This window comes from Ursus arctos, unplaced genomic scaffold (assembly GCF_023065955.2).
Source record: "Ursus arctos isolate Adak ecotype North America unplaced genomic scaffold, UrsArc2.0 scaffold_16, whole genome shotgun sequence".
In the NCBI taxonomy this organism is placed as follows: domain Eukaryota; kingdom Metazoa; phylum Chordata; class Mammalia; order Carnivora; family Ursidae; genus Ursus; species Ursus arctos.
Window position 1 is genome coordinate 13901561 of NW_026622830.1, and position 24503 is coordinate 13926063.

The 24503-nt window shown below is 47.7% G+C and overlaps 1 protein-coding gene across 7 annotated transcripts in view; it reads left to right on the plus strand.

The window, feature by feature from the left end:
- SLC13A3 (solute carrier family 13 member 3) overlaps positions 1 to 24503 on the plus strand; it is a 71778-nt gene that overhangs the window by 19227 nt on the left and 28048 nt on the right. For 4 of the 7 annotated variants that reach the window (XM_048222244.2, XM_048222243.2, XM_048222246.2 and 1 more), the window contains exons 2-6: positions 6625 to 6890; positions 9425 to 9588; positions 16840 to 16906; positions 19737 to 19919; positions 22111 to 22236. In XM_048222244.2, coding sequence (XP_048078201.1) covers positions 6625 to 6890; positions 9425 to 9588; positions 16840 to 16906; positions 19737 to 19919; positions 22111 to 22236 — 806 coding nt within the window. The remainder of the gene's footprint in view (positions 1 to 6624; positions 6891 to 9424; positions 9589 to 16839; positions 16907 to 19736; positions 19920 to 22110; positions 22237 to 24503) is intronic. The other 3 variants (XM_048222245.2, XM_048222247.2, XM_048222249.2) reach the window with 1 other exon arrangement.

Here is a 24503-nt window from a genome sequence, read left to right on the forward strand (position 1 = left end):
TATACCTGTAAAATAGGAATTTTAAAATGGAGCAGAGATTTTAAATATAGCATCCCGTGATCCCTAGTAAATTGACTTAGATTCGGAATTGTGTATGTGTGAGCACTTTCCTGGAATCTTACACCAGTTAAAACCATTTAGACTACAGATCGTAACCCGGTGACCAAGAGTTTGATAGTGCTTGCGGGTGTGGGGTTTTTTTGCCTACACTTTCTTCTTAATAAGCAAATCTTTTGAAACTGTGAGATGTCACACAAAAGCAGTTTCAAGCTTTCAAAAAATCAGGAGATCTGGCGTTGTAGGGCTCATGTTCTCATGGCAACATCCAGAAACTGAGCGGTAGTTGCTGTTCTTAGAGGGGCCAATATTCCCCATTTGCCACAGTCCCCACTCCTCCCTATTGCACTCCTGACTCCGAGGCCCAGCGCCAGCTCTGATTTATCATCAAGCGTGGGCATCTCCCCCACTGCTAAAATAACGGTGCTGTCAGCAGTGCAAATCAGACTCGAGAAAACGATGTGATTTTTTTCTTCCACTGGCCCGCTTCACTCATTAAATGGTGCCCTGTGCTTGAGTTTGTGCCGCCTGATGTAGATTGTGTGTTTATTCATTCTGTAAATATCCACTGAGGCCCTGGAGACAGAGGTGAACAGATAAAGACAAGGGTCGTGTTTGTATGGAGCTTATGGTCTAGTGGGGGAAAGGAAATAACAAGGCAACAAACAAGAAATACTTCAGCAATTGAGAAGTGCTTGACAAAAACAAGGCCAGACAATGGAAATCGGACCACATCGATCCATGGTCAGATTGCGTGGTCAGGTCACTCCCTGAAGAGGCGACCTTTGAGATGAGGGCCAAACAACAAGCAGGAGCCAGCTGGACCGAGATCAGGGTCGAGAAGGCCAGGCGGAGGGGACAGCAGGTGCAAAGGCCTGGAGGGGGGAACCGGCTCGGCTGGCTTGATGTCTGAGAGCCCACCACTTAGTGTGCATGGGCGCCAGCTCACAAGGCCTTGCCTCCAAGCCTCCTGGGAGATTTTTGCTCTCTGGGAGTCAGTTCTGTCCTCAAGGCCTGGCAGGGGTGGGGCGTGAGGGGCAGTAGTACTTATTAATTCCCCACCAGATGTCTGGCATCCAGCTGGCAATTCTGGATCCATTTGCCCACAGGAAGCCCAGCTGGGGCAGGGAAGCTATTTGGGGTCACCTTGGCCCTGCTCCAATCCCTAACTAACCAGCAAGGTAATGAAACACACTCTTGACCCACTTACTGGCAAAGCCCCCAAGCCGGCCAAGGATTAACTTCCCAATTCCTGCCATTTGCCTCCGATCATCTTCCCAGCTGACATGGGCTATATCTGGAGTTGTTGCTCCGCAAAGGACTGATGTTGACATCTTGGCAAGACCACCAAGGAAGGGAGGAGAGAGAGAGTGGGAGTGAGTAGAGGGAGGAGAGAGAGTGAAACAGAGAGAGAACAGGGGAGGGGAGGAGAAGGAGAGGGAGAAAACAAGCCTGGGACTCAGAACCTTTGAAAGGCAGCCCCTTACAGCCAGAATTTATCAGTAACCCCCCTCCATCCCCCATTATATAATGTGCCATATACGACACAAAAGGACTTACAGGATGTCACCCCCAGAGCAGATGCATTTGAATGCTTTACTCGTCATTGCTCCAAACTGGGAACAATCCGAATGCCCAGGAGCAGGAGGAGGCGCGGACAAACGGTGGTGTATTCACAGGACGGAGTACTACTCAGCACTAGCAAAGAGCGAACCGTGGGCACACACAGCCACGTGCGTGAACCTCGCAGCCCTCGTACCGAACAAAAAGTACAAAAGTACATCCTGTATGATTCCATTGAAGTCCAAGGACGGGCAAAACCAATCTCTAGTGATGGAAATCACAGCAGTGTTTTAGAAGGGGCCTGAGGATTGATCTGGAAGGGGCAAAAGGGAACTTTCTGGGGTGACGGAAGTATTCTCTTTCTTGATGGGGATGTGATGTGGGTATGTACATTTGTTAAACCTCAAACTGTATACTTAACAATTGATTAACATATACTGTAACATATAACGCATACTTAACAATGCAATTGATTGTATGTAAATTATAGCTCCTACAGGTAATTTTTGAAAGGTCATGTTTATTTTTCTCTCCTGCTGTTGCTCTAAAACGTATTTGGTGGGGGGCGCTCTTCCCTCTCACTTGGAAGAAGTAGAGGATAGTGATAGTTCCTTTCATTGGATGAGTTAATACATGAAAATCTTTGGGTTGTCATTGTTCCTGTAATTCCTTTGCATAGGGATGCGAGGCAGGAGAGACAAGGAAACTGGTTTTACAGACGACTTTGCATGTCCCAGCAATGCTCAACCGTTATTATTCCTTTGAATGCCCTCATCGGGATACGCCAGTCACAGGGTTACCCTGGCCTCATGAATGAATTGGGAAATATTCCCTCTTTCTCTGTTCTCTGGAAGAGCTTGTGTAAGATATGTATTATTTATACCTTACATGTTTGGTAGAATTACCATTGAAGTTAGCAGGCCTTAGACGTTTTTTTTGTAGGAAGGTTTTTGATGATTGACTCTGTTTCTTTAATAGATCCTGAAATATTCAGCTTTTCTCTTTCTTTTCCTGATAGTTGAATGTTATGTTTTTCGAGGAGTTTTTGTGTTTCCTCTAGTTCATCAAATTTACTGGTATAAAGTTGTTCCTACAAACCCCTTATTGTCCTTTTGAAACTGTTAAGATTAGATCAGTGTATGAGGGTGGGACCCCATGATGGGATTAGAGCCTTTGGAGAAAGTGAGCTTTTCATATGTACCAAGCGAGGACCAGGTGAGGAGGATGTAATGAGAAGATGGGATCTGTAAGCCGGGAAGCCAGCTGTCACCAGAACCCAAGTCTGCTGGTACCTTGATCTTAGATTCTCCAGCTTCCGGGATTGGGGGAAGTAAATGTCTGCTGTTTCAACCACTAAGCCCGTGGTATTTGGTGATAGCAGCCTGAGCTAAGACCTGTATCTTCTAAACCAGGATAACTGTTGGTCTGGCAGGTGGTATATAAAAAACAAGATAGATGTGGTGTGTCTTCCTGAGCCAGCGGCAAGATTCAGCAGAAAATAATTGTATATTTTAAAAAGATAGTTGCATTATGGAGCATGATACCAAGCATGAGTTGAAAAATGTCAAGTTTGCAACAGAATAGAACCCAGATCCTTTGGGGAGGGGGCGGTTTGCGTGGATGTTCTGTCTGGAAGCTTGCAACAGTGTATTGGAGCGTGTATACTAGCTCGTAGATCTGATTGTCGAGTTTTCATAAATTTTGCTAGCCGGTTGTAAGCATAGATATTTAAAATGAAACTATATAAACTTGTGATTCAATATATTAAAACAAAGGTAATAGATACTCAAAGCTCACCACTTGCTGATTATTTTACGGTTATCTAAGATCTTGAGATTATCTGTATCTGCTTTATTTACATCAGTATGTGTGGAGGAAATGCTGTGTGGGGGTGTGCTACTGTCCATCTCCTGCCAACTCTGTTCAGTGATGTCACTTGATAGCTTGAAATCAACCACGTGGGGGTACGTACACCTGGGAGTTGGGAAACACTGCAAATCAGAGCTTAGCTTATTGTTTTGTTGCTCTTCTCGATTTTTTTTTTTTTTTTTTGAGAGAGAGAGAAAGGGGCGAGGGCAGGACAGAGAGAGAGAGAGAAAATCTTAAGCAGGCTCCACGCCCAGTGCAAGCTCGACATGGGGCTCCATCTCTTGACCCTGAGATCATGACCTGAGCCAAAATCAAGAGTTGAACACTTAACCGACTGAGCCCCCCAAGAGCCCCTTGCTTGTCTAAATTTAAGAAAGTGCTGGAAAATGTTAACAGTGCAGATGAAACGTAAAATGTGTTGTGTCTATAGTGGTTACATTGTGAATAGCCCCCCCAAATGAGGATGGATTCTTCCAGTATTTGAAAACTATCATTTGATTCAGTAAAGAAGTCGCTCACATCATCGGTGAACAAGTGAATTTCTGACATACGTCCTTGTTTCCCTCTTGTCTTAATCACTAATGTAAATAAAAATATAAACTGACATTTGTAGTAAAACTAAATTCATTGGTCAATGACATGAGTGACTTCTTAGCTAAACCAAACAGTAATCAAGAATTTCTACACACGGGGCGCCTGGGTGGCACAGCGGTTGAGCGTCTGCCTTCGGCTCAGGGTGTGATCCTGGCGTTATGGGATCGAGCCCCACATCAGGCTCCTCTGCTATGAGCCTGCTTCTTCCTCTCCCGCTCCCCCTGCTTGTGTTCCCTCTCTCGCTGGCTGTCTATCTCTGTCGAATAAATAAATAAAATCTTTAAAAAAAAATTTTTTTTCTACACACAGGGGCACCTGGGTGGGTCAGTCTGTTAAGTGTCTGCCTTCGGCTCAGGTCATGATCCTGGATCCTGGGATTGAGTTCCACACCGGGCTCCCTGCTTAGAGGGGAGTCTGCTTCTCCCTCTGCTCCTCCCCCTGCTTGTGCTCTCTCTCTGACAAATAAATAAATAAAATATTTAAAAAAAAAAAAAAGGAATTTCTACACACACACACACACACAACAGAGCTTTCCAGTTGTTAAATATTTACCAACATACCCCCGCTTGAGGGAGACTTGGTAGGCAGAGTCTGCGAGGGTCATTCAAGTTTGAGAACTAGCCACAGAGGACTCTTCTATTATTGGCACGGTCTGATTTGCTGCCTAAAGGGCAGTGACTGTGTCTCACTCATTTTCCTGGTCTCAACTCCCAGCCAGGTTGTTGAGAAAACAGGATGCGTTTTCGAGGTGTGCAAATGAGTGTGGGTATATCCCACAGTCCTCCCTGGCTCTGTAAGGCTCAGTAAATGGCGACCTCATTCTTCCCCGGGCTGAGGCCAACAACTGGAACTCCTCCCGGTTGCTCTCTTTGCTTTACACATCCTAACAGATCCTCGGCAAAGCTGTCAGGCTCTCCCTTGGAAATAGACCCCGAATTTGACCACTTCTCACTACCTCCGCCACTCCCCCAGACCCTAGTCACTGGTCACCTTTGCTTAGATTGTTGCCAAAGCCATTGGTCCCTCGGATCCTGTCCTTACCCCTCAGTTAGATGGATTAACTCGTCCTGGTGTCTGCATGTGGCTGATGCCTGACTGTGTAGCTGAGGGTATGTTCTATAAGGAGGCTGCTTGTTAGGATGGAATTCAGTTCAGTGTCCTGTGGACACTGACTAAAGTCAACCAAACCTGTGAGTAAGAAGTAAGAAGCATAAAATGGTGTCCGACAGCATCGAATTCAAGAAAGACTCTGTGTTTTCTGGAACATGCAAGGTCATTGCCTTGAGAGAACATAAGAAAGCAAGGTCAGGACAGTAAGCAATTTTATTCAGACAGTGGCCATGTGAATAATAATAATAAGACACTATTGATGATGGATCCAGTGAGACACTGATGGATCAGAAGTGAAGGCGTTGTCATTTCTGCACTCTTGTTTCTAGAACATTTCCATCACCCCCAAACATTCCCTTGCACTCCTTTGCAGCTCCCCTTCCCCAACACACACACCTCCTGCCCGAGCCCTGGCGACCGCTGGGCTGTTTGGTTCTGAATCTTCAGCATTGCGTTGTCCACTTGTCAGAGGTTCTCGTGCTCCGCTGGGAGCAGCTGGCGGGTATTCCATTAAGAGCAATGGCTCTGGAGGCAGATTGACTTGTTCTGCAATCATTGTCTTGCTAGTGTCCTCCTTGCATCTCAGCTTCCTACTCCAGAAAATGGGGATACTCACTCCTCTGGGATTTTGTGAGGGTTACACAGTTCCCGGTACTTAGTAACCCCATACATACCGCTTATTGTGATTGCCATTTACAGAGCATGCGCTCTGGGTTGGGCATTGTGTTGAGTGTATGGGTGTGGCGGCCGCTGCTGGTGCTCTCTCCACATCTCCATCGGCACTCACCATCCTGCACGTGCCCGTAGCCTCCTGCTGAACCTGAGACGCTCTGTACCGGTGTGTTCTCTCACTGTATGCGGGGCAGGCCAGAAGTGCGGGGAGTTAATGCTCCCAGGAGCAGCCTTCAACCAGTGATGGCCAGGAGTTGGCAGGTAAAAAGCCAGCTTTCTTGTTTCCCAGGAGATCAACTCTGAAGCATGATCTACACCCTCTCCCAGGGTCCCCCATCAGGATTGAGCCTCAACTGCCCATAGGGGTAATCTTCCCATGAATACACTGTCTGTATTGGCTTCCTTCTGTTTCGCTTCCCTATTGCCCTTCCAGAACATTCTGGGATCCTCTACCAAGTAAACTAGTTTCACTCTCATGCTCATCTCAGGGTCTACTCCTAAACCAATGGAGCATTTCGTGTAATCCTCAAACAGTCTTATAAAATGGACAGATGTTGCTTTCCCGTTGTATAGTTGAGCAAAATGAGGCTCAGACAGGTGATGTTATCTGCTCAAGGTCAAAGCTTTGGGCGCTCACCCTCTCCACAGCTTCCCTGCGGAACGTGCCTCGATGGGTGCTGCCCCAGGATCTCTTCTCCCCCTCCCACCCAGGGCTCCGCTGACCCTTCTGAGCTGCATCTCCCCCCCTCCCCCCTGCAGGAAGGCCGCTGCCTGTTTGTCATCCTGCTCATGGCGGTGTACTGGTGCACAGAGGCCCTGCCCCTCTCGGTGACGGCCCTGCTGCCCATCATCCTCTTCCCCTTCTTGGGCATCCTGCCCTCCAGCAAGGTCTGCCCCCAGTACTTCCTGGACACCAACTTCCTCTTCCTCAGCGGGCTGATCATGGCCAGCGCCATCGAGGAGTGGAACCTGCACCGAAGGATCGCCCTCAAGATCCTCATGCTCGTTGGGGTCCAGCCAGCCAGGTAAGGCCAGGTAATGGGTGCAGCCCAAAGGTGGGAAGGCAGAGGGACCGCATCTCTTGGAGCCCAAACTCACTCTTCCTGATCTGACCCCCCAGGCCCACAAGCTCATCATGTCCCACCTTCCATTTACTCATTCATTCCCTGAATATGTTATGAGCCCCTTCTGTATGCCAGACACAGTGCCAGGCTCTTGGGCAGTTCTCGAAAGTGTGTAAGAATCACCTGGGGAGGGGCGCCTGGGTGGCACAGCGGTTAAGCGTCTGCCTTCGGCTCAGGGCGTGATCCCAGCGTTACGGGATCGAGCCCCACGTCAGGCTCCTCCACTATGAGCCTGCTTCTTCCTCTCCCACTCCCCCTGCTTGTGTTCCCTCTCTCGCTGGCTGTCTCTATCTCTGTCGAATAAATAAATAAAATCTTAAAAAAAAAAAAAAAAAAAAAGAATCACCTGGGGAGTCAGTTGAAATGCTTATCCCAGGCCTGGCCCCCAGTGATTCGTGTCCAGTAGTTTTAGAGAGGGCCATCTTAGCAAGGTGACTCAGACTGCTGGGGCTGAACCCCACTTTTCCCGCTCTGTGAAATGACTTAACTTCTCTCTCTTTGGCTGTAAAATTAAGATGTAATAGCTTAGACCTGTAAAGTGCAATAAATCCTGGTCGTTATCTTCCTAGTTTGCTATTTAATAGCCCAGGTAGGTGAGGAGCGGGTGGCAAGATGGCCCCGGAGAGATGGAGAGGCAGGGGCCATTCCTGCAGGGCCTTGGGCTCCCTGGCTAGGATTGAACTTTCATCCTAAGAGAATTAAATGGACTTTATAATAGGGTTGCACTGTTCTTTTAATCTTTTTTTTTCCTTTGCAATCTGTTGCATCTTAAGGATCCCTTGCTAGAATAATATTTTTAAATGTATAAAGCACGTACGATTTAAAACAACAGCAAACACAAGCAAATGCAGTGACCCAAATAAATGTTTAAAAACAAATTTGTGACGTGGTACCGTATGTACTCCTTTACGGTAAATGGTAAGATCCCTCTACTGGCCTAATAACAACTGCATTTTGAGGCTGTTTTGAGTGTCAGTGGAATTCCAAGATGTTTGCATCTATTATAACAAGATCTGAAAATATCTGTGATCTTAATTGGTGACGGAGTCCCAGGCACTTCTAATACTATTGAGCTTTGTTGCGTTTGTTTATCACCAAAGGACATACTTAATTTCCATTAGAGGTTAGACAAATAAAAATGCGTTTTCCCTTCTCGTTTCCATCCTGAATTATATCCATGGCCCTGCTGGTTATGAATCTCCACTTCGAAGTGTTCAAAGTTGGGGAATGACATGACCAGATTTGCATTAAAAAAAAATTCCTCTAGGCTGCCAGGTGGAGAGCAGATTAGGGGTGACTCTGGGGACAGCCTAGTTAGGAGACTGTTCTGGGTGTCCGGACGAGCAATGGTGACAGCTTGGACTGGGGTGGTAGCAGTGGAGATGAACAGAATGGGCAGCTTTGAGAGCTCTTTGGTTGATAAAATCGATGGGGGTAGTGGTTAAGGAGAAGAAGGTTCTAGATAACTCCTAGGTTTCTAGTATCGGCTCTGTGTCAGGCACTCCGCAGGCTCTGGAGGGACTGTCAGTCCTGTGGGAGAGATTGTATCTATAGGACTGATTCCAGTGCAAAGCGGAATTCTAACCCGAGGGGCATCTGTGGTGTGGGAGCCCACAGGAGAGGTAAGGGGTAGACTTCTTCATGGAGCACGTTACATTTGACCTTGAAGACTGGGTGGGGCTGCTATTCAAACATATGATAAAGTTAGAACAATGAAAACAGCATGACACTAGTCCAGAAATAGATTTTTTTCAATGCTGGATACATATTCTAGAAGAAATCTAAATCAGTGGGAAAGGAATGGATTATTCAGTAAATGGTGAGCGTTGGAATAACTGGCTTATTCTTTTAAAAAAAATCTACTTAGATCTTCATACTAGACATCTAAATAAATTCCAGGTGGGTTAAGAATTCAATGTAAAGAAAAAAGATCATGGAATTTGGATTCCTGCTGGTGGGAGGGGGCCAAGCAATGGTAGGCAGGCAGGAGATCGGGGCCTGTTGGATGTGTTGGTGAGTCCAGGGGAGTCTGAGCAGGTGCCTGGTAGAAATGGGAGGGGAAGTGGGAGAAGAGGCTGGGAAGATGGTTTGGGGAGATATGGTGGACAGTCTTGGTGCCAAACCAAGGTGACTTTATTCTGTCATGGAAGCCATCAACGACTGGGGGGCAAGGGAGAGAAAACTTCAGTGTTGGGGTATCTTTGGACTATTTTACCTTGGGTACCTGTGGCCAGTTCACTGAAACGTGTGGAATCAGTGTCCTTAGACCTGAAATAAGGCTGGTGAGTGAATCTGGTCCCCACTTGGTCACTGCCTTGTCCTCGCTAGGCCTTAACTTCCTGTCTGAAAACGAGTGGGCTGGATTCCCCAGGGGTGGTAAAGAGGACCTCCTAGGCCCCCGTTCCGGATGTACCTCTAACTCCCTCTGTTCCCAGGCTCATCCTGGGGATGATGGTGACCACCTCCTTCCTGTCCATGTGGCTGAGCAATACGGCCTCCACTGCCATGATGCTGCCCATTGCCAGCGCCATCCTGAAAAGTCTCTTCAGCCAGAAGGAGGCTCAGAAGGACCTCAACTGGCAGAGTGATGAGAACGCAGGTGAGGCTGCAGAAGGGGACTGGGGCAGCCCCACCAATGTGGAGGAGTGGGAGCCGGACGCCCAGAGGGTGAGGGGAGGGTGAAGGGAATGCACTACTGAGCATCTCCTATGTGCCAAGTGTTTAAATAGCAATAATAACTGAAAAGTAGCTAAGTCAACCTCGATACTTTGGTTTTTAAAAGATTTGCATTCATGGAGTGCTGACTGCGTACTGAGTGATGAGTTCAACACTTAGCCTGCATTATCTCGTTTACCTCTCAAAACAGCCTTAGGAAGTAGATACGAGACTTTCACCTGATTTTAGAGCATTCGAAGAGGTGCCCAACATCACTAATACCTAGAGAAATGCAAACTGAAACCATGAGATTTACTGCAGTGAGACTGGCAAAGATAAGAAAACTAGACAGTGTCCTATGTTGGCAAGAAGGGGACCATGGGAACCCTTGTGTTTTGCCAGACAGCATGTGCACGGGGTCAGCCTTTCTTATTCTGCAAATATTTAATCAAATTAAATGTGCACATACCCTAAAAAAAAAAGAAAAGTGTACATACCCTGTAACCCGATAGTTTGGCTCCTGGATACCAGTGCCAAAGGAATTCTGACAGAGGTCCACGAGGGACAGGCGTGACAGCATCTGTTGCACATTCTCCGTGGTGTGGTGAGTTCGTAGCCACGTGAGCGCCACCACCAGTAAAGGGGAAGGTCAAGTGTGTACCCTTGAGCGCCGGGCTGCTTTTAGGAGCAAAGAATTAGAGGAACATGGTTCTAGAAATGGATCTCACAAAACATAGTTGTGATTGGGGGGGAAAAGTCCAGAATGAGATCTAGAAGACAATACCATTAGGTAAATGAAAAATTCATGCAAGTGACCATTTTGCAAGACCTTAAGCTAACAAAACCTACAGATTAAACGCATCAGCATGGTTGCTCTGCAAAGGATGGGAGTGGGAAATGGGAATCAAAGGGACGAAAGAAGGAAAGAGAGAAGGAAAGAAAGAAAGAAAGAAAGAAAGAAAGAAAGAAAGAAAGGAAGAAAGGAAGGAAGAAAAAGAAAAAACAAAAGAGGGTCCTTGTACAAGGACAGTGAGAATATGCCACCAACTGAAGGATTTGATTCCCTTGAACCTCGGAAACTGTGTTCTAAACAAAACAAAATACAAGTAGCCTCTGCATTCTTAGATGATGAAGCAAAGGCTCAGAGAAGGGAAGTGACTTCCCAAAGTCACACAGCAGACAAATGACTGAGCCCAGCTTTGCACCCTGGCAGGCTGGCTCCAGAGCGCACTCTCTTACCCATGGAACCAGCTGCGTCCGTGGGAGCGTAGGCAAAGAAGGTCTGTCTGCAGGTGGCTTGAAACATAAGGGTTTGTTTTCCTCAAATATCAAGAAGGCAGAGAAAGGCAGTTTCAGGATTGATTCAGAGGCACAAAGCTATCAGGACTTTTCACTGGCACCTGTATGATTCCCTTAGTCTTTCCCTCATTGTGGCAGTGGCTGCCACATTCTGTGGGCTTTAAAACATCTTTCTTTTTATTTACATAAATGTATTTAATTTAATTAATTTATTTATTTACGTTTGAGAGAGAGAGAGAGCTCCTCGTGCGAGCAGGGGGTAGGGCAGAGAGAGAGGGAGAGAGAATCTCAAGCAGGCTCCATGTTCAACACAGAGCCCACGTGGGGCTCGAACTCATGACCCTGAGGATCACCTGAGCGGAAACCAAGAGCTGGACTCTTAACCGGCTGAGCCACCCGGGCGCCCCTATTTACATAAATGTATTTAAAAAGGAAGCTTTCGATTGGTTCCTATGTGGGCAGAAATCTCTACTTTATCACCAATATTGAGTCTTTGTTCTTTTAGTAACCAAAGCCCCACATGGGCACATGGCTTTGGAGAGAAAAAGTTGAATTTCCCTGCTTCCCTTACAATTAGGTGTGGTCCCTTGACTAAGCGCGGCCAATAGTCTCTGAGTGGCAATGGTGCGTGCGACTTCCGGGGCCTGCCCTTCCTGCCCTCCAGTTCTGCTGGCTGGTACGTGAACATAATGTGGGGACCAAGAGATGCCACCTGGGAAAACCACGTGTTGAGGGATAGATGGCAGATGTACCCTGGGAACTCTGGATCATTTATGCCAAATAACACAGCAAACATGATTCATGAAACCACGGGCTTTGAGTGCTAGTTATGTTTTTCTGAATATGTGTTAAAAATTGATCTATATGTTAAAAATCTCAATATCGATTCACGTATCGTCTAAGTTAATCTCGTTTACCGTGGTATGGGTCTTTGCCGATCATGCCACCAGGGTCTTGCTTATTTTATTTTCACGTCAGCCCCGAAAGCTAGAAATGATGATAAGTACTTTACAGGTGAGGTTCAGGGAGGGAAAGTGACATGACCAGAATCAGTTACATTGTTGGTAAAGGAGCAGAGCCCGGACCTACGAAAGGTCAAAGTCTTCCACGTGGGAGGGAAGAGATGTTCTACAGCAGGGGTCAGAAGACTGTTTTTGTAAGTGACCAGACAGGAAATATGTCAGGCTTTGCTGGCCACACATCGCCCTGTTCAAACTTCAGACTGCGCCCTTGCCGAGAGAAAGCGTCCATAGGCGAGATGTAAGTAAGTGGGCGTGGCTGGGTGCCAATGGAATGTTATTTATGGGTGCTGAAATGAAAACTGCATGTAATTTTTACATCATGAATATTAGGCCTCTACTGACTTTATCCGGCCATTTAAAAATGTAAAAACCCTTCTCAGTCGGCAGGCCGTGGGCCAGATTTGGCCCGTAGGCCAGAGTTGGCTTCGTTTGTTTTCACACTGTTTCCCCGGAGTCTTGGGGCTTCCAGAGAACCGTGTCACCGTCCCCTTGGAGTGGTGACAAGCAGAGAAGACTCTGCACCTTCTCCTATGTCTACCGCAGCTCCCCCACTTCACCTGTTTTATCCGCTGGGCATCCCCGTAACAATCACAGATGGTTTACTGAACCCGTACTTCGTGCTGGGGCTCCTCATAGGGCTCTTCGCAGGGCCTACCGTCTGCAGGACGTGGCGCCAGCCGTGACGTCATTTAGAAGATTGGAAACTGAGGAAGAAATTTTAAAAAGAGAGAGAGAGAGGATGAACTAGCCTCCAAGGTCACGGTTTCAAAACCGCGGCTCTGGTATTTTGAATCGAGGCTGGCTGACTTCAGAGCCTGAACCCTTAACCTCTGGTATTCTGCCTCATACACAAGTTTTTTCCAAAGAGTCTAGCGGCCAAAAAAAAAAAGTTTGAAAGCCATTTTCCTTTCATTATCAAGATAAAAAATCTGAGACCCAGGAAGGGGAAGGGACTTGCCTATGGTCGCACTCAGTGTTGGGTGCAAGGTGAAATCCAGAGTCTTCTGCCGAATGCTGCAGGATGTCAGGAGGTAGGAGGGCCTGGGAAGCTGGGGCAGACACCTACTTTCGCAGGCGGTGGGATCAGAGAGCAGGGATTGATTAATGATCAGCCTTAAGACCGAAAACAAAGTTAATGCCAGAGCAAAAGAGAGATGTTCCCTTTCACGCAGTCTCTGTGCTCTGTCCTGGTGGCAGGTTGTGAAGACACGCATGGAGGGAGTGGAAGAGTGTTAGTGGACCAAGACAGGGGTGGGGAGGCTCCTGGGGGCTCTAGGTCCATGAGGGGCACCCACAGCAACAACAATGATGACAGTGTGAGCTCTCAGTTCCTGAAGACTGACCACATGCCAGACGCGGTGCTGTATTTTTCACACGCGTCAGCTCATGTAATCATAACGGTGCTAGGAGGTAGGTGATCCCATTTTACAGATGCGGACACTGGGCCTCAGGGAGGCAAAAGGATTAGTTAGTTGCTGAGCTCTGTCTGAAACTAGAATCTGCTTGTAAGCACCATGCCAGAGCGGGACAGAGCCTGGGGCAGGGCAGGGCTCGCTGGACAAGACTCGGGGTGGGGGGTCCTCAATCTTGGAGAGCAGCCCTGATGTTTCTCTTCAGTGTCTTCACCCAGCTCGGCTCCCTGTGCTGCCTGAGGGACCGAGGGGCCACGTGGGTGGTGGCTTCTCCAGCGCCCCACGTGTGTGTGCTCATTAGATTCTCCACTACGGTGCTGTAGGGATGGCCGTGTCATCGTGCCCATTTTATAGAGGAGGAAACTGAGCTGCACAGGCGCCCTCCCCCCATTTTATGTAGGAGGACGCTGAGGTTTAGAACAGTGGCGTAACTGATCCATTCATTCGTTCACTCATGAATTCCGCACATTTATTGAACACATACTATGTGCCGAACAGTGTTCTGAGTGCACAAGACTGCACCAGTGGAGCTGGGAATCCATGGGGGAGACAGGTAATAAATAAATCCCTCTCAACTAGGACTTGAAGGAAACTTAAGCTGCACCAACGTGTAGGGTCTTATCACCCGGGTGAGCTGATCTGCATTTAGCCTTCAGACCTCTGCAGGCGGTCAGCAGGCCCAGCCGCGGTCAAGTGACCGTCGGCTCCCACGGCTCCCACGGCTCCCATGGCTCCCGCTCCCTGTGGGTACCAACAGGAAAGGAGCAGCCCAGAGTGGAGAGGGGGCGGGACTTGCTCCCCAAGCCACCTGCTGAGACAGGAAAGAGCTGCAGCTGGAGTCCGGACCCTTCCTCCGAAATGACCTCAGTCACGTGTTAGAAAGGACCTCTCACGGGGCTTGGGCTGTGGCTGAGGCATTTGTGGGGGTCTAAGGAACTTGCTCTACGTTGAACGATGTCAGAAATCAGGGGCAATTCTACTAGTAAAGAAGTAGCCATTCAGTTGGCGAGAGAGGGGGACGTTTGGCATTTTGTGGGTGGCCAGTGGCTTTGGTCTAAGACAAGATTATAAAGTGCCCTCGCATGTCTCATGTTCATCTCTGTCCGACGCTGGTGATGTGTAAGATCGTTTAGGTCCAGCAAGAGAACAACGCGGCATATCTGGTCCGACCAGTTCCAGATGTCAGAGGGCCTCTTTCTTCTTCTATCTCAAGAGAAACCCACATTGACTAAATCCTTGCCAGCGTTCAGATTCCTGTTAAATTCTTTCAGTGGCGATTCTGGCAAACGTTGGCCCACCAGATCTAGCCTGGGGCCTGCTTTTTGTGCGACCTGTGAGCTAAGCATTGTTTTTGTATTTTTAAATGGTTGAATAAATCAAAAGAAGAATGTGTTGTGACATATGAAAATTCTATGAAATTCAAATTTCAGTATCCAAAAATAAAGGTTTAGCCGCACATATTCATTTCTATATTGTCTAGGCTGCTCTCATGGCAGAGTTGAGTACAACAGAGACGATAGGGCCCCCAAAGACTAAGATATTTACTATCTGGTCTTTTACGGAAGAAATTTGCCAGTCCCTGCTTTAAATGGTGTCTTAATCCCTTCAGTCTGCTGTAACAAAAATGGCATAGATTGGGCATTTATTTTTCACGGTTCCGGAGATCGGGAAGTCCAAGATCAAGGTGCCAGCAAATTTGTTGTCTGGTGAGGGACTGTTTCTTGGTTCACAGATGGCCACCATCTTGCTGTGTCCACACATGGCGGGAGGGGTAAGGGAGCTTTGTGAGGCATCTTTTATAAGGGCACAAATCCCATTCATGAGGGCTCTGCACTTCTGACCTAAATCACCTCCCCAAGTCCCTACCTCCTAGTTTGTCACATTGGGGATTAGGTTTCCGCATATGAATTGTGGGAGGATGCAAGCATTCTATCTATAGCAAATGGGTCAACTCCTTAATCCTCCTGACAACCTTAGGAGAATTATTACTTCCATTTTATGAATTAAAGAACTGAGGTACAGTGAGATTAAGGGATTTATCTAAACCAGGGTTTCTCAACGCCAGCACTACGACATTTTGGGCGGGATAATTCATGGTTGTGGGGGCCGACTTGTGCTATTATAATAGGATGTTTAACAGCGTTCCTGGCCTCTACCCACTAAATGCCAGTAACACACTCCCACCCCCACCTCCACCTCCACCTCCACCTCCACCTCCAGTTATGACAATGAACATATCTCCAGACATCACCCAATGTCCCTTGGAGGCAGACTTGGCCCAGTTGGGAACCACTGATGTAACGTTACGTAGTAAGTGACGGATCCGTGATTTGAACCCAGAACCCATGTGTTTAGCTATCAGTCACACTCTCAATGCTCAGAGATAGGTCTTTTTGCTCCTAGTAATGGTTTTAGCTGCAAGAAATTTTAATCCCTTCAGTTTTTCTTGTTTCCAAAATGTTACTGAAGGCTTCTGGGGCGACTAATCTATCAGACAAGGGATGTCTTTAAAAGGAAGCCAGACCTGTCCTGACTCTATTCTCCTCTGCTCAAACACTCCCCTGGCTCTGCTCACATCTGATTCGGTGTAGAAGCCAAAGTCCTTGCTGTAAGCCCCAAGACCTCTGCGTGACCCAGCCCACCTCCTGGCCTCCTCACCCCCGCTCCTTCCCTCACCTCCCCTCCTACTGCTCTCTCCCTTCCTCATGCCCCTCCGGCCCTACTGCTTGCTCTTCTTCTCAACACATCAGATACACTCTCACCTCAGGGCCTTTGCACTTGCTGCACCTGTTGCCTCAAGCCCTCTTCCTATAGCTCTTCCTGTGACTGGCTCCTTTTATCCTTAGGTCTCAAATCAGCTGCCATCAGCTCATGGTGTCTTCTCAGTTGGCCTGATCACAGCAACCCACCTGCTTCCCGTCCCCACTCTGTGATCACTCTCCACATATCACCCACTTTTCTTTCCTCCGTCACTACCTGAGATGTTCTGTATTCATTTATCGTCTGGCTCCCCTTCTAGAATATAACCTTTATGGGAGCAGGGAGCTTGTTCTGTATTATTCACTGTGTACCACAAGCTCATACCCAATAGCACACAGTAGGTGCTCAACAAATACTAAATGAATGAATGAATGAATGAATGAATGAGAGAGAGAGTGGGGTCACCCAGCCTATTGCTGATCTATTCTAACTAGTCTTTCTCAAATATGCCTTTGGCAATGGCAGCCTGGGTGAGTCTAGTCCAGAGGACCTGCCACTTAATCCCTGCCCACAGGCCTGGGGCCATCTTCAAATAGGGACGGGTGGGATGGAAGGAGGGAATTTTGAGTGCCTTTTTAAAAAATTTAATTAACAGTATAGGAGGGAAACCTGAAGAAGCCCTTTTCACTGACGACATGAGAACAGGAATGCTCCCGTCCATTCGTTACATTACACTAAAGACATCATGCTCTTTCCTCCTAGTGGCTGTGCGGAGGAACGGCCTGCACCCCGTGCCCACGGAGATGCAATTTCTTGCCAGCACAGAAGAGTGAGTTCCTGGTACAATTGATGGAGGAACCTGTGCTTGATCTGAGGAGATGATGAACAAGAATTCAATGCTGCAAGCAATCCTCCCCCCAGCCCCAGATTTTTCTCCAAATGACCTAGTGCCCAAGTGTCTACCATCCATCCCTTTGGCTTGGGCTTGGACATACCCAGCCTCCTTTAAAAAAAATGCAAGCGTAGGTAGAAAGGGCAGGGGAGCATATTAAGTCCCTCTGGTAAGGGGGAGGCTCTGAGAGGAGGGTCCAGAGGAGCAGGAGCATACAAACTACATGACAGTCAAGGAGGAAAGTCATGCAGACCGGCATCCAGAGCCTCTAAAGACAAAACTTCCTAAGAGACAATCACAGTCCTTCACGCTGGTGTGACTTAGGAAGCATCTTCACATTGACAGCACATTTAGTGGCTGGTGTCCTTTATATTTGGCAGCGTGGTTAAGATCTTGGGGTTCGGAGCCCTGCAGACCTGACTTCGAACCTGGCTCTGCCACTTACCGGCTGTGTGATTTGGACAAGTCACTTAATCTCTCTGAGCCCCTGCTAGTTTCAACCACCAACTGGGCATGAGAGTGGAACCCACCTTAGAGGGTTTTTTTGACAGCAAATGAGATTGTGTTGAGCAAGTACGGATCATACCGGCTCCTACATGCGCTTGTTACACATGGCGTTGTTACCTTGGGTGATGAAACAGCAGGAAGTCAGGTCACCTGCCGGAGGCATTGCTGGACATCAGTCAGGTCTGTTTTATTCATTCAACAAATATTTACAGATAGCTTACGATGAGCCAGGCACTGCCAGGGACGCAGCAACGGACAAAAATCCAGCCCTTGTGGAGTTTACGTCTTGATGACAGGAAACGAACACATGAGTAAAATTCACAGCATGTCAGATGGTTGGTAAGGGCTATGCGGGAGAACAGAGCAGGAAAGAAGGCTAGGGAGGGGGCCTGTGGGGTGTGAAAAGGCCGTTTTAAAATAAGTGGTCAGGAAAAGCCTCTCCAAGAAGGTCACACGTAAGCAAACACCTATAGGAGGTGAGGGGTCAAGGGGGGATCTTTGGGAAGAGTGTTCTCAGCAGATGGGCCTGCAGGTACAAAGATCCTGAGAGTCGAAAGCAGCCAGGAAGCCAGTATGGCTGGAGTTGGGTGAGTGGATGGGAGGAATTAGGGTCAGAGAAATCGCTTATGTGGTGGTGGGGGGGGGGGCAGAGCATGAGGGACCTCATAGGCCAATGGTGTAGCCTTGACTTGGAATGACATGGGATCCAGTGGAGGCTTTTAGCAGAGGAGGGATGTGACCTCATGTCTGGTTGTCTTATTTCATGGTCTCTGCTCCTTCTTGGTACTATATCTGGGGGCTTTTAGTCCAGCTTTGAGGTATGGTGACTGTGACTGGCCCAGCCACTCACTACCCCACAACTGAGGAATCTACTTGGACCATCTGCCCACACAGAGCTTGTGCTGAATCTAGTGGAAAAGACCCAGTCCTCATTCTCTAGAACTCCATGTCCCCTGAATGCAAACCCCATCCATTGGATGGAGACTCTATGTCCATTGGAATGAAAGTCCCCTCTCTAGGCCTCAGTTTCCCCATTTGAACAAAGAGGGGCTTGCATTAGATGAGCCCTCAGGCCCCTTCTGTTCTCTCATTCTCGTTGTGAGGCTCAGTCTGGTTGGGTCCCCACGTCTGGGGGAGCCCACAGTTCCTGGTAGAACTTTCACCCTGAGAGGTCAGGCCATGACATTTGTCTCCAGCTGCGTCCAGTCCTTGTCTTCCTTTTAGACCCCAAATCATATCCCAATTGCCTTCCAGATAAGGGGCCTCTTATGTAGTAATTAAGGCCAGAAGATATTTGAAGTATCTTTGATTCTCTAAAAAAAAAAAAGAAAGAAAAGAAATTAATGTGTTATACAGGGACAATTCTTAATTTCATTCACTTATAAAAATTTTATAATTGCACAATTTAAAAGAATACACTTAAACAAAAAGAAAAATGTACACAGTATCTCACTCCCAAAGATAGATTAAAACCGTTAAGTGAATACTATTCTAGACTATTTCTGGATGCCTCTCTATGTACGGAAATGCATTTTTTAAATAAAAACATTGCTAATGCGTATATGCTCTTCTGTAACCTGTCTCACTTAATGGAAGGTAGGGAACATCTTTTCACCTCCATAAATTTATGGCAATGTCATTATCTTTTAATTATATAATTAATACTTTTTAATTTTATTCTTTCCCAATACTCTTTTAACTGCACCAGGAAAACCCAGAAAATACAAAGAAAGAAAAAAAGAGGATAAAAAAGAATCCGTATTTCCACCCCCAAGAAAGGCACCAACGCAACTTTGTGTATACCATTCTAAATTTTTCTTGATACTCATATATTCGTAACATATGTGAATAGTTTAAAAATAAAAAAAATTAAGCAGTGCGGTTACCGACACTTCCCCCTTCACGTTATGGATATCTTTCATCTTAACAAACATCCATCGAGATCATCGTTTTTAATAGCCGCGTTGGTGTTCCAGCCAGAAAGAGGAGCGGTTTTATCTAGCCAACCCCTTTATGATGGAGATTTAGGTTGTTTTCCATATAAACCGCAGTCCTTGCCGCCGCGAACTCACCCGAACCAGAGGCACCTGCCCAGAGCACTGAAGCTGGAAGGCTGCCCGGCTTTAGAGGCTTCTGATGCCGGTGCTGAGATGCCCGCCAGGAAGACCACTTAGTTTTCCCAACCCACCCAGTGTGTTTCCCCATGAGGCCCAGGATTCTGAATGTGCTCTGAACGGCTTCTCTTTGGGTTTGTTTAAAGCAAAGACTGCCCTGAGGCCGAGGCTCCATTGGACCTTGTGGCAGACTGCAAGAAGGAGGAGGAGTATCGCAGAAACATCTGGAAGGGCTTCCTCATCTCCATCCCCTACTCGGCCAGCATTGGGGGCACTGCCACCCTCACAGGCACGGCCCCCAACCTCATCCTGCTTGGCCAGCTCAAAAGGTAAAAGCAGGTGTGCTCCCCCCAGCCCTGGAGTTTCCGCTCCTCCCACCCTTGTCCCTCTCCATTACACGTTGGGGAAGTCTGTACTGGATGTCTTCTCTTGGCCATGCTCTGGGGGCCCAGCAGGGTCCAAACCCAGCAAAGTGCCTGCCCTGGGGAACTTCCATTTTGGTGGGGGAGACAGGCAATAAAGGAAAAGGGGAATGGATATATTATATGTTGGTGTGATAAATTATGAAATAAAACAAAACAGCATAAGGGTGTGGAAGGGACAGGAGAGGATGCTATTTTATATAGGCTGGTCGGGGATGTGGGACCTTTCTAATAGGGTGACATCTGGGACCTAGAAGCTATGGGAGCACGGGAGGGAAGAGCATTCCAGACGGAATAGCCTGTTCAAAGGCAAGCAGCACAGAGACCAGTGAGGCGGGGGTGCGGAAGGCAGAGGGAAGCGTGGGAGGAGATAAGGTAAGTTGTTAGGACCCCAGCTTTTCCTGCCAGTGAGATGGGGAGTCAGTGGGGAGCTGGGAGCGAAGTAATGACATGATGTGACATCTACTCTAAAAACAACCCCCAACCAGCGGCTTTGGTCTGTGGCTGTGAGGCTCCAGGAGAAGCCTGGCAACCAGGTGCACAGGCCAACCATGGAGTGGGCTCTGCCAGAAGCTGAAGTCTCCCCAGCAATGAAGCTGTTCAAAGAGTGTCTGGGTGTCCACCCCTCAGGGCGGGAGAATAAAAGAGAAAGATTCTCAGATGGCATGACTTGTCAATTCCATTATCCCGAGCCTCTTAGTTTGAAGATGTAAATAATCCCAGTATTTCAAGATTCTGTTCCTAAGATTTTCAGAGTCCAGGATTCTGAGAGGTGGGGATTCTAAGCTTCCTTTGCAGTGGAAATACATCATATGTTCACTTAATCACAAGAACGCAAATGTAAGCATTTGGCAAACAGACACAACAGAAGTGCTTCCTATGCAACGTGGCCCCAGGTGCTGGCCAACTTCTCGATAGTCAACCGAAGAATCAAGGACTTCCTAGGATGAAGGGGGAAAGCTGGGCTTCCTGAGAGCAGGTTTGCTATCACTTTTCATCAAGGTGATTTTCATGAGAAATTCTAAGTACACCTGTGTTTTACGTCTTGAGCCGATTTTAAACCTTAATCCTCCACTATATTCTCAGGTTCTAAAATCTTTTGATTTTCAGAGTTGATGGTAGAAGCCAGGGGTCCTCAGCCAGGGTGCAGAGAAGAGTCAGCCAGGAGGGTGAGAAAAATATGCCTGGGTCTCCGTGGCAGAGACTTTGATTCAGGAGGTGTGGATGGGGGCCAGGCATCAGTATTTCCCCCAATTGACTTAAGCCCCCTGCACACCTTTGGTGTCTTTTCACCTTTGAGCAAGGCCTCGCTGTGCCTTCTGGGTTTTGCTTAGGGACTGAAAAACCAGAAGCCAAGATGGTCCCGCTTGAGACGTGGGGACAATCTGGGTTTGGCCCCTTTAGTGTCCTCAGATAGAAAGAAGTGACAGCAAAGGGCCAGTCAGCCGGGAGGACGAAGCTGGAGCACATCCCTGGGCTGGACAGGGAAGATGTGGGCTCTGGGGCCTTCTGGGGCAGGTACCGATTGGGGGATAGGGAGGAACGGGGCAGGGCGGGGGCAGGTGCTGTCAGAGGGTTTTCAGGCTGCCTGTCCACTGTGAGGCAAGCAGGGCTTTCTTCCAACTTGAAAAAAAATTAAGGAAAAAATACTGGCGATAGAAGTAAAAATATCAAATGTGAAGGATTTTGAGTAAATTACATGCAAATCACATGCAAATCACACAATATTTTAATTGCATAAGCTTGGACATTCTGGTCTAGAAGGAGGGGATGTAAAATGAATGCCAAGTAATACGGGGTTCTGATTCTCTAGCCAGGAGTGTGGGGGAAGTGGGGAAAAGGCTGCCCTGAGTGTCCCCATTGGCCTTTGCTCCCTGAATACATTTTATTACTTTACGCTGATTACGTAGGTACATTATAGAACATTCAGAAAATGTAGGGAAAAAACTTGAAATATGTTCAATCCACTGTTAATACTCAGCATACTCTAGTTTCTACACGTAAACCTCGGTGTTCTAGCCAGGGAATAGCTGCCTGTACGTATACTATGCATCAGCGGGGCTGACCCCGGCGGGCTCTCATCCCCCCCCTTCTCCAGTTTCTTCCCACAGTGCGATGTGGTGAATTTCGGCTCCTGGTTCATTTTCGCCTTCCCTCTCATGGTGCTGTTCCTGCTGGTGGGCTGGCTGTGGATCTCCTTCCTGTACGGGGGAATGACCCTGAGGTACCCCTCACGCTTACTTCGAGCTTTGGGCCCGACGGGGGTTCCGGCTTCCTTCTCATTGGGTAGAGGGTGGTCTTCTCAAGTCGAGTTTCCTCCTACGGAAACCGAGGGTCATCCCTATAATTTCATGTTCCCTTCTCATGCGGTGACTAGAGTAGACCCCACGTCCCAGGGATGTGAAGGTTATGGGTGGTGTGACCTGCCTGCGACGCCCAGACCCTCAGTTAACGTCACCCATCATGGGTAATGACGGATAGCACTGTCCTTTGAGTAAGATAAACACTCCTACCAGAGGAGAGGGAAGTGCGCTCTCCCCCATTTTATGGGGCGCTGGTACAGGAGATAACTTGGGGTGGCATGAGGACAAGGTATTAAATAACATCGACTCATAGAGTGAGAAGAAGAATCCTTTATCAACTCACATAGAATGGAGCAAGTCTCAGCTGGGTGGTGGAGAAACTGTAAAACCTTTCCAGCATTCCCAAATCAGCTTTTTCAGCAAAGAGCAAGCGTCCGTTCCGGACACCTACGCCAGCAACGGTGTCCAGCCAGAGCATAATAATTGCTTTGCTTTCAAGTATTTATTTTTATGATTACTTTTTTTATGGCAAGTGACTTTTGTTTTCCATTTATGGGAGTGATATAAAGCTTTCTATTTATATACATTTCTTTAGTTGAAATAATGAATCTATTTAGAGGAAGATATTAAGCAAATACGAACCAGGTGGTATGTGGATATGGGAACATTGTGAAGGTAGGTTACAAATGCCTGGAGTTGGGGACATCCTAACATAGGAGTGACAGCTCAGGGCTGGGGGTGGCAGGCATGTCGTAGAGTCATTCTCCGACTCCATCCCCTCACCTCTCTGGGCCTTAATTTGCTCATCTGTAAAATGGAACCAGTGAAAGTTACTCTGGATCAAAGAGATGTGAAAATGTTTGAGAATAGAAAGGCTTTGATCGTGGTGTTCCTTGACTCACATGCTTCCCAGAACTCCTCAGAACAGAAACTCGGTTCAAAGCTCGCGTTAGTCCAGAGAAGCAAGCCCTAACCTTGAACTCAGACGGACCAGAATTCAAATCACGCTTCCATGTGACCTTGAGCAATTTGGTAACCTCCCTGAGGATTAATGTCTTCCCTTGTAGATTGGGGCTAAAAATTACCTACAGCTAAAGTAAAGGCTGAACAAGTCAGGGTGTGTGAACTGCCCAGGACCGAGCCGGAAATAGAGCCTGTTTTTCTGGTCTACCTGTTTCAATCTAATAGGGTTCTGCAGAGCTCAGCCATGAGGGGATGGAGGAAATGCAGGTAGAGGGAAGTTCAGTGACAGATGTGTTTCTGGGCAACAGAGAAGTTTCAGGCCAATGCCACGACACCATCTCCACTCAGCAAATATCCGCTGAGCGCCCACTCCGTGCCGACCACTGTCCCAGGTGTTGGCTGTCCTCCCTGCCCTTGGGGAGCTTCCACTCAAGGTGGGGAGGACAGACAGGGAGCAGCCAAGTGTGGCAGGAACGCCAGCCGTAAGTGCTGTGAAGGAAAAGACAGTGAGATACGTATGCTGTGCCCTGGAGGGCTCCCACCTGACTGGGAGGTCAGGAGAGCTTCCTTGGGGAAGGGACTTTTGAACTGGGATATGAAGAATGAATAGACTCAACTCAATAAAGGGGAGGGAAGAAATGGACACGGTGAAGAGCATTCCAAGCAGCTAGAACAGTAAGTGCAAATGTCCTGAGGCTGGAGGTACCAAAGGATGTTCTGGAACTGAAAGGTTAAAGTGACCGAGTTCAGGGGATGAGGGAGATTTGTGGGAAATGAGGCCAGGGAATGAGGCAGGAGTTTTCATCTGGGAATGATTTTGCCCTACCTCTGATCCCCCCACCAGGGGACATTTAGCAATATCTGTAGACATTTTGGTTGTCACAACTGAGGCATTACGCCTGGCATCACAGAGGCCGGAGTGCTTCTAAACATTCTGCAATTCACAAGTTAGCCTCCTGCAGCGAGGAACGATCCCACCCCACAGCCGAGAAAGATCCTGCCCCAATATGGTAATAGTTCCAAGGGTAAGAAACACTGGGCTAGATCATTGAGGGTCTTGTGGGAGTTTGATCTTCATACAAAAGAGCCATTGTGAGGATTTTTTAGAAATATATTCATTTGTTGTTGTTGTTTTAATCTGGATAAGCAACACGTAACACGTGGTTCAAAAATCAAAACGATGCAAAGAGGTATGCGGTGAGAATTCTTCTTCCCAGCCATGCCC